The sequence below is a fragment of the Lithobates pipiens genome, unplaced genomic scaffold, assembly GCF_037356315.1.
Source record: "Lithobates pipiens isolate NorthernLeopardFrog02 unplaced genomic scaffold, aLitPip1_a1.2 Scaffold_8, whole genome shotgun sequence".
NCBI classification, from domain to species: Eukaryota; Metazoa; Chordata; class Amphibia; order Anura; family Ranidae; genus Lithobates; species Lithobates pipiens.
In genome coordinates this window covers 87,082,669-87,096,304 of record NW_027507903.1, presented here as the reverse complement: position 1 = coordinate 87,096,304, position 13,636 = coordinate 87,082,669, and the positions used below count along the sequence as shown (strand labels likewise).

The window sequence follows — 13,636 nt, the reverse complement described above, 5'->3', positions numbered from 1 at the left end:
TGGAAATAATAGATGGAGCATACCATGTAGTATGATATAATGCCGTTCCTCTAATGAGTATCTGACAGCTGAAAAGAAAATTAAAGTTGTTTCTAGAACTGTCATAAATACAGTTTTCATAACAGCTTTATGATATTGCATTCCAAATCAAATCATCTGAGATAAGTATATTTCAATTTCCTACTTGCACTAACACATCTGCTTTCATTTCTTTCCTCAACAGATAATGCTGCCAGCAGAATTTTAAGGCAAAAGAAAAATCAGACTATGCAATTCATGTAAAGTGGCTGAAGTATAAACACACACATAGAGATGTTGGTGAGCATCAATGTTGTATAAAAACTAGTCTAGATTTTTCCAAATCCGTTTACCTTTCTACCTATAGATTACTAACTGAGCAGGTCTAACTCCACAAGATATTGGGGAATGAAAGCTGCACTCCAATATTCACTCTTCCAAACAACAGGACCCCTTTTAAGGCTGGGCAAAATGGGCAGCTGCCCTGGGCCCCATCATTGTAGTGGGGCCCAAAGCAGCTGCCTCATACTTGCCAACTATTCCAGTTTAAATTCCCTTATCCCTTGAAGTTGTAGTCCCATGCTGTGTCCCGATATCTCAATGTAAACTTCTGCTTCTGCTGCCCAGCTCTGCCCTATTACCATGTACAGATGACTCACCTGCAGACCCTGTGTTTACATGTAAATAACCGGCATTGATATGTAAATAGTGTCAGCATTAATATGTAAATATTTGTGGACCACGGCATTGATATTTAAATAGAGTTGGCATTCATATGTATATAATTTTCCCCTGAAGTCACATCCACCATCACCTATACTGAATGCTGCCCACTGGGGAGGTAAAGGGGCATGCCTACAATTGTGTTCATTAAGCCTAACATCATGTTCTACAAAAGTAAGCAAATTGGAGGTGTAACCCTTCTTCAAAATAACATAGTGCCGAAGCACCCTGAATTTTGGTAACCTTTAGCAACCAATCAGTGAGCAGTAATGCTGTGCACTAACCTCTTGCAACCAATCAGTGAGCAGCAGTAATGTGCAGTAACCCCTAACAACCAATTAGTGAGCGGTATAGATTATTATCCCCTTCCCGCCGAGCGTACGCAGATGTGCGTACTCGGCTTTCGGGGGTTATACCGGGATGATGCCCACACCTGCAGGCATCATCCCGGCACTGTTTTTCAGAGCTGGCAATCGGCATTCCAGCCATAACAACCGATGCGGCTAAAAGCCACTCGGCTGTTATGCCAGAGGAGCGGGAGGGGACATTCCCCCTCCCGCCGCCTCGCGTTGCTCTTACCAGGGCTCCCGTTCAATCGTGAGGCCCGATCGAACATCCGCTGCTTCTGGCGGCTAGGGACAGACTGGACTGAAGCCGTAAGCGGCTTCATTCCAGTCTCCTAATCGTAAACATGGAAGCAATGTCATGACATCACTTCCCGTTTACTTGGCTGCCAATAATGGCGCCTGTTTTAAAAAAAATACAGTATTCAGAATCGCCAAAAACGGCGGTCTGAATACTTTGAAGTGCAAAGGAGGGATCGGGGGTCTAAAAGAGTACCTGTCACCACCTATTACTGTCACAAGGGATGTTTACATTCCTTGTGACAGCAATAAAAGTCATCATAATTTTTTTTAACAATTTATTCATTTTAAAATAAATAAGAAAAAAACATTTTTAAAGCTCCCCCGTCACGGCGAGATCACTCAGCAAAGAAAACGCATACGGAAGTCTCACCCGCATATGTAAACGGTGTTCAAATCACACATGTGAGGTATCGCCGTGATCCTCAGAGCGAGAGCAATAATTCTAGCACTAGACCTCCTCTGTAACTCTAACCTGGTAACCAGATTTTTTTTTTTAAAGCATTGCCTACTGAGATTTTTAGGTACCGTAGTTTGTCGTCATTACACCACTGCGTGCAATTATAAAGTGTGACATGTTTGTCATCTATTTACTCGGCGCAACATTATCTTTCACATTATGCAAAAAAATTGGGTTCATTTTACTGTTTAATTTTTTTTAAATTCATGAAAGTGTCCCTTTTCCCAAAAAGTTGCGTTTAAAACACCGCTACACAAATACCGTGTGACATAAAATATTGCAACAATTGCCATTTTATTCTCTAGAGTCTCTGCTAAAAAATCTATATATATAATGTTTGGGGGTTCCAAGTAATTTTATAGCAAAAAATATGGATTTTAACTTGTAAACACCAAATGTCAAAAATAGGCTTAGTCATGAAAGGGTTATTATTCGTATTAGTATTATTCAGTAACCTCTAGCATTCAATCAGTGGGCAGTATTGATGTACAGTAATCTATAGCAACCAATCAATAAGCAGAAGTCATGTGCTGTAACCTCTAGAAAATAACAGTGAGCCATAATGTGTTCTGTAACCTCTAGCAGCCAGTCAGTGAGCTAAACTGGTACACTGTAACCTCTGGCAACCAATCGTAATCGCTGCCTGATCTGATTCAGTAAACTGATTTTGAGTCTAGCTGCTATTTATTGTATGTCTCAAAGCATGTGGAGAGTGAATTTGCATGGAAGAGGGGGCCCAAGAAAATGTTTGCCCAGGGTCCAGTCAATATTAAAGACGGCCCTGCCAAACACTTTTAATTGTCTGTCAGCAATACAACTGTATCCATAGTGTTCCCACCCAGGGATCACCCATCTTTAAGGAGTTTCACCGGGCTTGATTGTGATGGTGAAATGCATCAAGCAGAGGCAGTCCCTGGGTAGGGACATTATGGATGCAGCTGTCTTGCTAACAGACAATTAAAGGCGTTATAAAGTCAGACGTTTATTTTTATCTTAATTCATTATATGCCTTATGGTAAAAAGCCTTCTGTGTGCATCAGCCTCCTCAGCACCCTCTATTCCTTACCTGAGCCCAATCTCTGTCCAGCGATGTCCATAAGTCCCTACTGAATGGCTGAGACAAAGCAGCGGCCCCACTGGCTCCAGCGGCTGGCAAACAAAGTCAATTAGCCACACAGGAGAGAGAGGGGTGGGGCAGAACTGAAGCTCCATGTCTGAATGGAAACACGGAGCTGCAGCTCGGCCCGGGTGCCCCCATAACAAGCTACTTGCTGTGGGGGCACGCGACAGGAAGGAGGGGCCAGCAGCAGTGAAGAGGGACCGGAGAAGAGAAGAATCTGGGCTGCTCTGTGCAAATCCACTACAACAGAGCAGGTAAGTATAATGCCTCATTCAGACTAAATGGATCCGCTTTCACGGAGACCGTCTCTGTCTTCCGGCTCAGCGGGAGATCTCTCAGTTGATCTCCGCTGAGCCGGCGTATAACAAGTCCCTCTCTGCTCACTTAGCGGGGAGGGGCTTGTCAAGCGCCACTGGATTCTATGGAGGGATCGGATGAAAACGGACAGCATGTCCGTTTTCATCAGCTCTCACCTGATCCGATCCGCCAGCGACGGATCCGGACGTAGGGCCATCCGTCTGCTTTTGGCGGATCAGACCGGGTCGGATGTCAGCGGACATGTCCGCTGACATCTGTCGCTCCATAGACCAGCATGGAGCGCCCCTTTAGGTCTGTCGTCAAAACTGACAGGCGGACCTGAACGGTCAGACAGTGTGAAAGGGGCCTATGTTATTTGTTTTTTTTTTTAAATAGACTTTACAATCACTTTAAATTTCTTGGAGAAGTGAATTTTGGAGTGCAGCTTTATCACAGATACAGAATGCTGGTATCCTGTGAAACAGGCTTGCCTTGACCAGAAATGTGTGCACTTTCACAGAGCAAGCCAGGTGCAAGTATCTTATACAATAATTTGATTTATTAAATATACAATAAATAGACAATTGTATAAAGGTACCTGCAATATACCAAGCCCCATAAACCAAAACCAGTGAATCAAATGAGGGTAAGTGCTAACAATGAACAACTACCCAAACCATTTAAATACCTATATACAGACTGAGCATAGTCAATGTCAGAGTAGGGGTCATGCACAGGAGATCAGGCAGAGGAAGCAAGAAGCAAGCCAGGACGGGGAGAGGGTACACGAGAGCAGGGACAAGCAGGCAGGCAAGGATCAGGAACAGGACCAGGAACACAGTATGAGTACATGATTCACAGATCAGGGGCACATGGGCAGAACACTAAGACAAGGGGGAGTAGCACAGGATGGATTAACCAGTTAGTGACTGCCCGGCCCATAGCAGATTTACTGCTACAGGGCATCTCTCCTGTGCAGAATCACGTATATATATACTTGATTCTACATTTCAACCTGCAGGGGGTGCCGATTGTCCAGCAAAGACACAGAATGAGGCTCTGCCTATGTAAACAAAGCAGAGCTCCGTTCTGACAGGGGGGTAGTGATGGATGTTGTGGGAATAAAATCTATCTCTTTACTTAGTAAAAGCACCTAACAAAGTGCACAAAAACACTGGCTAGGTACAAAGTTAGCCCTCTGATCGCCGTAAATGTTTAACCCTTCCCAGCCATTAGTACAGTGACAGTGCATATTTTTAGCACTGATCACTGTATTAGTGTCACTGGTTCCTGCAAAGTGTAAAAAGTGTTAGTTAGGGTCGAACTGTCTGCTGCAATATCGCAGTCACACTATAAGTTGCTGATCGCCGCCATTACTAGTATAAAAAAATAAAATAAATAAGTTTGTAGACGCTATAACTTTTGTGCAAACCAATCAATATATGATTATTGTGATTTTTTTTTTTTTACCAAAAATATCTAGCACAATACATATTGGCCTAAATTTATAAAGAAATTCGATTTTTGTTTTAATTTATTGGACTTGTATTGTATATTGGACATTTATACTAGAAAGTAAATATTATTTCATTTTTTTTAAATTGTGTGCCTTTTTTGTTAATAGCGCAAAAATAAAAACTCCAGTGGTAATCAAATATCACCAAAAGTAAGTTCTATTTGTGGGAAAGGGATAATATAGATTTTATTTTGGTACAGCCTCGCACGACCATGCAATTGTCAGTTAAAGTACTGCAGTGTCGTGTCGCAAAAGATGGGTGCCGTGTCGCAAAAGTGGTTAAATACCCTCCCAGCAACCAGCCACAGGTGGTGACTAATTACTAAGAGCTACTGGGTGACACCCGCTGGTGGACACCAGAAATAAAAGCTACAGATCTGAGAGCCAGACTGTAAACCCATTCCTGAAAAGATTTCATTCATCAATATCTTTCAGTGGGGAGTAGGGATGAGCTTCGAGTTCGAGTCGAACTCATGTTCAACTCGAACATTGCCTGTTCGCCTGTTCAGCGAACAGTGAACAATTTGGGCTGTTCGCGGCAAATTCGAAAAGCCGGAACACCCTATACAAGTCTATGGGAGAAATCTAAAGTGCTAATTTTAAAGGCTAATATGCAAGTTACTGTCCTAAAAAGTGTCTGGGTCCTGCTCCAGGGGATATGGATCAATGCAAAAGAAAGTTTTAAAAAAGGCAGTTTTTTCAGGAGCAGTGATTTTAATAATGATTAAAGTGAAACAATAAAAGTGTAATATTCCTTTAAAATTCGTATCTGGGGAGTGTCTATAGTATGCCTGTGAAGGGGCGCATGTTTCCCGTGCTTAGAACTGTCCCTGCACAAAGTGTCATTTCTGCAGGAAAAAAATTATTTTAAAATCAGCTATAATGAATTGTCGGCTCCCGTAATACAGAGAACACTCAAAGAGTGTTCTCTGTATTACGGGAGCTGACAATTCATTCATTGATAAAAAAAAAAAGCGTGGGGTTCCCCTAAATTCAATTACCAGGCCCTTCAGGTCTGGTATGGACATTAAGGGAAACCCCGCGTCAAATAAAAAAAAATTGACGTGGGGGTCCCCCCAAAAATACATACCAGACCCTTTATCCGAGCACGCAACCTGGCAGGCTGCAGGAAAAGAGGGGGGACGAGAGAGCGCCCCCCTCCTAACCGTACCAGGCCACATGCCCTCAACATTGGGAGGATGCTTTGGGGGTCTGTGACCCCTCAAAGCACCATGTCCCCATGTTGATGGGGACAAGGGCCTCATGCCCACAACCCTGGCCAGTGGTTGTGGGGGTCTGCGGGAAGGGGGCTTTTCAGAATCTAGAAGCCCCCTTTAACAAGGGGACCCCCAGATCCTGCCCCTCCCTTGTTTGAAATGGTAAGGGGGTACAAATGTACCCCTACCATTTAACAAAGACGGGTGATCCAGCGACGGGTGATTTTCAGTCCAGCGCAGTCCATCCATGCATCCATCTTCTGTCTCCACTGAGGAGACACTGCGGGGATCCCAGTGCCTGACATTTCTTATATTAGGAGGGCGGTGCCACCCGTCACCTGACCCCGCCCCCTCTGACGCTAGTGAGGGAAGCCAGGGGTTCCCCAATGACGTATGGGTGACCCCGCCCCCCTCTGATGTAACGGAAACCTGCGTTACATCAGAGGGGGGCGGGATCTGGGGACAAGCCCCCTGCCTGTTAAGCCCCCTGCCCGCAGACCCCCACAACCACCAGCCAGGGTTGTGGGGATAAGGCCCTTGTCCCCATCAACATGGGGACATGGTGCTTTGAGGGGTCACAGACCCCCAAAGCATCCTCCCAATGTTGAGGGCATGTGGCCTGGTACGGTTCAGGAAGGGGGGCGCTCTCTCCTTCCCCCCTCTTTTCCTGCGACCTGCCAGGTTGCGTGCTCGGATAAAGGGTCTGGTATGGATTTTTAGGGGGACCCCCACATCAATTTATTTTTAAATTTGATGCGGGGTTCCCCTTAATATCCATACCAGACCTGAAGGGCGTGGTAATTGAATTTAGGGGAACCCCACGCTTTTTTATTTTATTTTATCAATGAATGAATGTCATGGTTATGCAATAGAGTTTGTCTGCTTACCTGTTTCCATGTGTTCATCTCTAGAGAGCAGCTGACCCTCACCTGACTGCTTTTGTAATCCATCCTCTGGCATGACTCCACCCTAGCTCCTATCAGAGAACTCTATATTAACCTGTGCACTGCAGGCCAACCCTGCTGATCAACCATTGTGTATTCCTTTGTGTGTTTAGCTTCCTGTTACCTGCCGTGTGCTCTTCTCTTGTTCCGTTACCGACTTTGGCATGTCCTTAACTATCCCTGTTTGCCTGTGATCCTGACCTATTGGCGTGTCCCTGACTATTCCTGTCTGCTTGTGGCCCCGACCTTGGCTTTATCCCTCACTATCCCTATCCTCCTGTTGCCTACTGTGGGTGCGAGCTGGGGGACCCTGGGGGTCGCGACCTGGAGCCAGTTGCAGCCAAGTCCATCCTCACCACTAGAGGCTCTGGTGAACACCTGCTGGCTCTTAGACTCTGCGCCCCAGGGAATCTTACACTCTAACCTCGGTGGGATCTGTCTCCGTCCGCAGCAGTCAGCCTTAGGGTCCACAACCTTGCGGTGCACTCCTGATCCCTATGGTGTGCATCTGTCACCTCGCCTCAAGGTGATCTGACAATGAATTGTCGGCTCCCGTAATACAGAGAACACTCATTGAGTGTTCTCTGTATTACGGAGCCGACAATTCATTGTAGCCACGAGTGATTTTAAAAGACTTTTCTTCCTGCAGAAATTACACTTTGTGCAGGGACAGTTCTAAGCACGGGAAACATGCGCCCCTTCACAGGCATACTATAGACACCCCCCAGGTATGAAATTTAAAGGAATATTACACTTTTATTGTTTCACTTTAATTATTATTAAAATCACTGCTCCTGAAAAAGCAGCCGTTTTTAAAACTTTTTTTTGCATTGATCCATGTCCCCTGGGGCAGGACCCAGGTCCCCAAACACTTTTTAGGACAGTAACTTGCATATTAGCCTTTAAAATTAGCACTTTAGATTTTGAACGTTCGAGTCCCATAGACTTTAATAGGGTTCTAAAGTTCACACAAAGTTTAGGTCTGTTCGCAGGTTCTGGTGCGAACCAAACAGGGGGGTGTTCGGCTCATCCTTAGTGGTGAGCAGAGATGGGCCTTTTGAGCCAGCACCCTGGGCGTCTGCAAAGGCACAGGTTGGAACAGTGCTATGGATTTGAGATCTAGCTCCATAGTTCTGATAATTACTGGTAATTATCAAAAACATGCTTAGCCCACATCCGTATTCTGTATATCCCCTATGAACCAAGGCAATATTCATATTTCAGCTATTGTATGAGCTTAGTGATAACTTTGTCATCACTTAAAGGCTAAGTATACCTTTTAATAAAAATAATAAGTGCACATTATATTTTTTTTCACAGGATCCTGCAAAGTATGCCAGGCTCATGCACACACTTCTCTAGCTCTCTGCCCATACCACTGTACGGGCTATCTGTTGCAGAGCTTAGCTGGAGGAACTGGCAATGGACTACTATTTCTCTGATTATTGCACTTGTATTCTATTGGGAACTAAAAGTCTGTCTGCCGTAACAAGTTTGGCAGCAAACAACAACCCACCCCCCCCAGCTGCCAGTGGAGTAGCACTACTCCCCTCTCGAGGCACTAGCACAGAGTCCCCCTCCCCACCACCACCTGTCCTTACTCTGGATGCAGGTGGTAAGAGCATGACGGGCTCGGAGAAACCTGTCCTCTCCTGGAGCAGCTTCCGCTGTGACTCCTCTCTCCTCCCGGCGCTAGGCATCCAATAGGATCGCCCGATGTTTTGGCCAATCGGGAAACAGGTTTCATACCCTATACCCTATACCCTATTTTGAAGCCTATTTGAGCCCATGGCTCTAATCAGGTTCTTAAAAAAAAAAAAAAAAAAACTGGCTGCTCTAATTCATATGCCCAGTGACCCGAAAAGGGTCGGACACATGAATAGGGGGCGGCCCTGGATAGATTTATGCTATGCATGAATCTATCTACTGCATATAGGGGGAGGAGAGGGGGGCGGCGTCCAGGCACCCCTAATGGACGCGCTGCCCCTGGATACAGTATACAGTATAGTCCTTAGAAATTGCAAGTAGACATTAAAAAAGAAGCTGAAAATCATGCAGGGAATCCAAGAAGTTGCGGAAAGGGGTAGCAAGCAGCCAGACAGCGTGTACAACATATAAAGAGATATTTCTAGTAAGCTTATATTGGATTGTCAAAAATTACTGTTCTTTGTATTGTTATTACAATGCTAATATTATATATTCAAATATACAGTATAATATGATTCAGATATAATATGAATATAAAATGAAACTGTATGCTGTGACTGAAGATAATAATAATATTTTTTATGTTACAAACTATTCTTTCTCTTGGCAATTCTTTTGAAAAATATTTTATCTGATATGCAATTGATTATCTTGTTTGATCAGTATTCATGTTAAAATAAAAATGGATCTATTAAAAAAAAATTGCTGTGTAAATGTCTCAAGCATGTTCACAGCTGTCAGCAATGATCCCTGCTGTTTGTGTAATATGTTTACTTCCTATGATCTTCAGCATCATCTACTGGCCATAATGCTATATTTTCTTTATTAGAGCATTTTAGGAATAGACTGCATTATGGGCAGTTGATCTACTGTAGATACAGCTGAAAGTCATAGGATATTAACATATTTAAAAAATTACAGGGATTATTCCTGACGGCTGTACAAATGCTGGAGACATTTGCACAGCATTTTTTTCTGTAAATAGACCCCCTAGTGCTACTATGGATAACATTTTATTCTAGACTTTTTACCATTTGTAACTGACCCTAAAATTAACTTTTTATTTCGAAGCATGGCATTTTTTTTTTTTTTTTACAAATGACTTACAGAACAAGCATGACCTAAGCTATTTTGCACTTAGTTCTGCATTCCTATGACCCATCACAACTGGTTTTCAGGTGTTGGATCGATCCCGACTTTACAGTCAGGATTCACCCAGATGCCAGGACCGGCAGCTGACTCAGCCTCTCAGCAAGCTGCTGGGAGACTGAGCCAGCCTCTCATGCCCCCTCCACAATCTGGTGCTCCAGTGAGGGTCAGAGGGTCCAAGGGTCAGAGCAGAGAGCCAGTGACTGACAATCACGGGCTCTCTGCAGACTGGATACTGGGATCAGCCGTCTTTAATCGATCAGTTCTCGGTGTAAAGGCAGCAGTGGATAGCTGCAGCTGGTATTGGTACTGCAGCCAGTTAGGTGAGTATGATTGTTTATTTTTTTGGATACCTAAACTTCTCTTCTAATGTATTTGTGAATACAGTAGACTAATTGTCAGCAGAAAAATAGAAATTGCCAATTGCTAACTGAATTTGTCTGTATGTTTATCCAAAATAATTGGTTTGTACCTTTTATTAATTCTCGGGCTGATGATGTCACAACCAATGACTCTTTGTATTCATTGCTAGGATACATCGCTTATGTGAGTGGCTGAGCACCAATTGGATAGACTCTACTGTGCTGCAGGTATGAGACAGGAAGTCTTGGCACCAACCCGGAACACAGTGCTGTATGCTGTATGTAGCCTCAGCTACACACCCAGCAGCCACACATGTTATTGAGGGACATAGTTCGTACTATATAAAGTACATTGAAAAGCTGGAGTTCAGCTTTAAAGTGGTTGTTAAGCCACTATGTTATGTTTATACCATCCCCTTTGTTAGATAACAATATTTGTTCTAGTGTCTGCGTTTTATAAAAAAAATGCTGATTTCTACCTGATTTCTGAGCTGTGAATGATGGAGGCATGTTAATTGACCACAGTGTGTCAGGGCACAGCAGCCTTGATAAACCGTGGTCAGTTAACAGGGGAGATGTGTTAACCAGGCAGGATCAACCAGATATTTTAGGTGATAAAGAGGGCTAGATTATGCAGTACAAGCTTTAAGGGAACAGGATCCATATTTTTTTAGGGGAGCAAACGATCAGCAGGTGTTTCTAAGCTGTTAGAAACTAAATAAAACTGACTTTAGAGTCCCTGTTAGTTCACATTAAAACCAACTAGAGAAATTATGATGGTTTGGTTTAAAGCTCCTTTAGTGCTTGTTAAAGACCTTTCCCCCTTCCCTAAATTTCTCATCAGCATGTATCCCTGTGTAGCACTGACCCCCAAAGGAGCTGCTGATTTAATTGGACTTACTGTTACCTTCTTCACCTTGTGCGTGTCTAGGGGTTTCCCAAGGTAGATGGCCCAAGAACTGTAGAGACTGATGCCAGATCCACTTAAAGGTATTTTTATTTTCAAAAATAGTTAACAAATACAGTCTCTCAACTTAGGGTTAGAGGGTTTAGGTAGGAAAAATCCAGGTACTCTTGGTGCTAAGTCAGTATGAAGAAAACACATCTCTCACATCAGGAAATCCAGAGAATAGCCACTCACAGCTGGATCCTCACCCTTATTGGATAGACCTTCTCTCACCAGGTCTAGCAGCCAACAAGGTGTTTAAATCAGATACAAGTCTCTGCCACAGACTTGGTGTAGAACACTTTAGTAAAACTGAAAGGTTGTAAACAACTTGTAGAACCCTCGTATGGTACCAGTATCTTGCAGCCGGAGCACCTCTGAATCATTCCTTCAGTTTATTTACCTCGGGCTAGCCAGCCCCGAGGTTTGAAGTCGGGTGGATCCGCACCACAGGCCATGGCAGTCCTGGGGGCTGGTCAGGTGGACCAGGACCAAACAGTCAGAAAACACTTCTGGACCGAAACCCCAAAACCCGTGACATCCGCACCTTAAGTACCCAGAAGGCACAGCAAGAGTGACACTCCCACTGGACTGGCTCCGAGAGAGAATAACCTTAATGCACCCAACTATACTATGTTATAGAATCTAGACCCTGCCATGATGACAGCACCACCTGTGGTCAGGCAGAACACCAGGCAGTCCAGCTAGACTGGTGCTGAGGTCTAAATTAAGAATAATTGAACCCAAAACCAAACTGCGGTATAAGGGTAAGGTTAAATGACAAAACACATAGCGTGTACTCTTCAGGAGCTGGCGCTATACCTGCTTTCAGCATTGTCAAATGTTAGGTTTTTGCCCTTTAATTAAGACGGGTTCTCCTTGTGCTTCAGGAACAGCCTTTTAAACCCATACGGTCCCTATCACACAGCCTTTTTGATCAGGTCTGCCTATCATTTTTCAGGCGGACCTGATCGGACCCTCCATTCATCTCTATGGAACTGCAGATGTCAGCGGTGACATGTGCGCTGACATCCGCCGATATTCAGTCTGATCCTGTCCGTGAAATCCAAACGGATAGTGACCTATTTTCCATCTGTCTGGTGGATTGAATTGGATGAAATTGGATGAAAATGGACAGATGGGACAATTTTACCTGATCTCCCCACAGAGGAGACAGTGGGGCGAGACAGACCTTTCATCTGCCTGCTCAGCAGGGATCAGTGGATCGATCTCCCACTGAGCAAAGCAGAGTCTGTCAGGTGGACAGCCGCATGTGAAAGAACCCTTCGAGACATTCCTCTTTCTACTCTGACCTGCAAGTTGGTATTCCTTGTACCATCATCTCTGTGAGATAAGTGTCTGCACTTGTGACCTTAGTTTAAGGTGATCAAATTTTTAAAATGAAATCCGGGGACATATTATTTTTTTACTAGAAATGGCAGCAATCAGTGACTCATAGCCGGACTGCGATATTGCAGTGGACAAATCGGACACTAATGTTTTTCCCATCTGAATAAACTCCGAAGGTTTTTCCGATGGAGTTCCGCTGAAACTGTCTTGCCTACACACAATCACACCAAAATGCGATGGTCTAGAATGCAGTGACGTACAACACGTATGACGGGACTAGAAAAAGGAAGTTCAATAGCCAGTAGCCAATAGCCTCTGTCTCGTACTTGCTTCAGAGCATGCTTAGTTCTTGGTCCGTCCGAACAGCATACAGTCAAGTTTTCCCGATAGGAATTTGTTCTGTCGGAAAACACACATGATCGGAATATCCGATGAAAATATTCCATCAGACTTTTTCTGTCGGACATTCCGCTCGTGTGTACGTGGCATTAGTGACACTTTTGACACTTTGTGGGAACCAGTGACACTTATACAGAGATCAGTGCTAAAAATATGTACCGTCACTGTACTAATGACACTGGCTTGGAAGGGGATAACATCTAGGGTAATCAATGGGTTAAATGTGTGCCTAACAAGTGTTTTCTCACTTGGGGGAGGTGATTTTACTAAGGGAAGACATAGATCCCTGTACCTGCTTTGCAGGAACACAGGATCAATGTCTTCCACACTGACAGACTGGTGAACTGCCTTGTTTACATAGGCAGATCACTAGGCGAATCCGCCGGATCCGCTGATTGGCTCTGATACCCAGAAATGCAGGATCACGTATATAAGTGATCCTGTGCAGCGCGAACCCCCTGTAGCAGTAAATCAGCTATCAGGCAATTGGCAACTGGTTAAAGCGGGAGTCCACCGGGACTCCGCGTTTTTTTTTTTTTTTAAAAGCCAGCAGCTACAAATACTGCAGCTGCTGACTTTTAAATAGTGACACTTACCTGTCCAGCGCGCCCGCGATGTCGGCACCCGAAGCCGATCGCTCGCTCGTGCCGCCGCCATCTTGGGTATGGGAATCAGGAAATGGAGCCTTTCGGCTTCATTTCCCGGCTCCCTACTGCGCATGCGCGAGCCGCGTGGCGCAATCCGGACGGTCCCCGCTGGCTCTGGGAGCTGTGTGTTTCCCAGC

General features: G+C 44.5%; 1 protein-coding gene across 1 annotated transcript in view; it reads left to right on the top strand.

Moving 5' to 3' along the window:
• Positions 1-280: 280 nt before the first annotated feature.
• Positions 281-13,636, top strand: part of SLTM (SAFB like transcription modulator) — a 147,328-nt gene continuing 133,972 nt past the window's right edge. Inside the window, exon 1 of the mRNA XM_077474176.1 lies at positions 281-318. Within this exon, the coding sequence (XP_077330302.1) occupies positions 313-318 (6 nt within the window). The 5' untranslated portion in view covers positions 281-312. The remainder of the gene's footprint in view (positions 319-13,636) is intronic.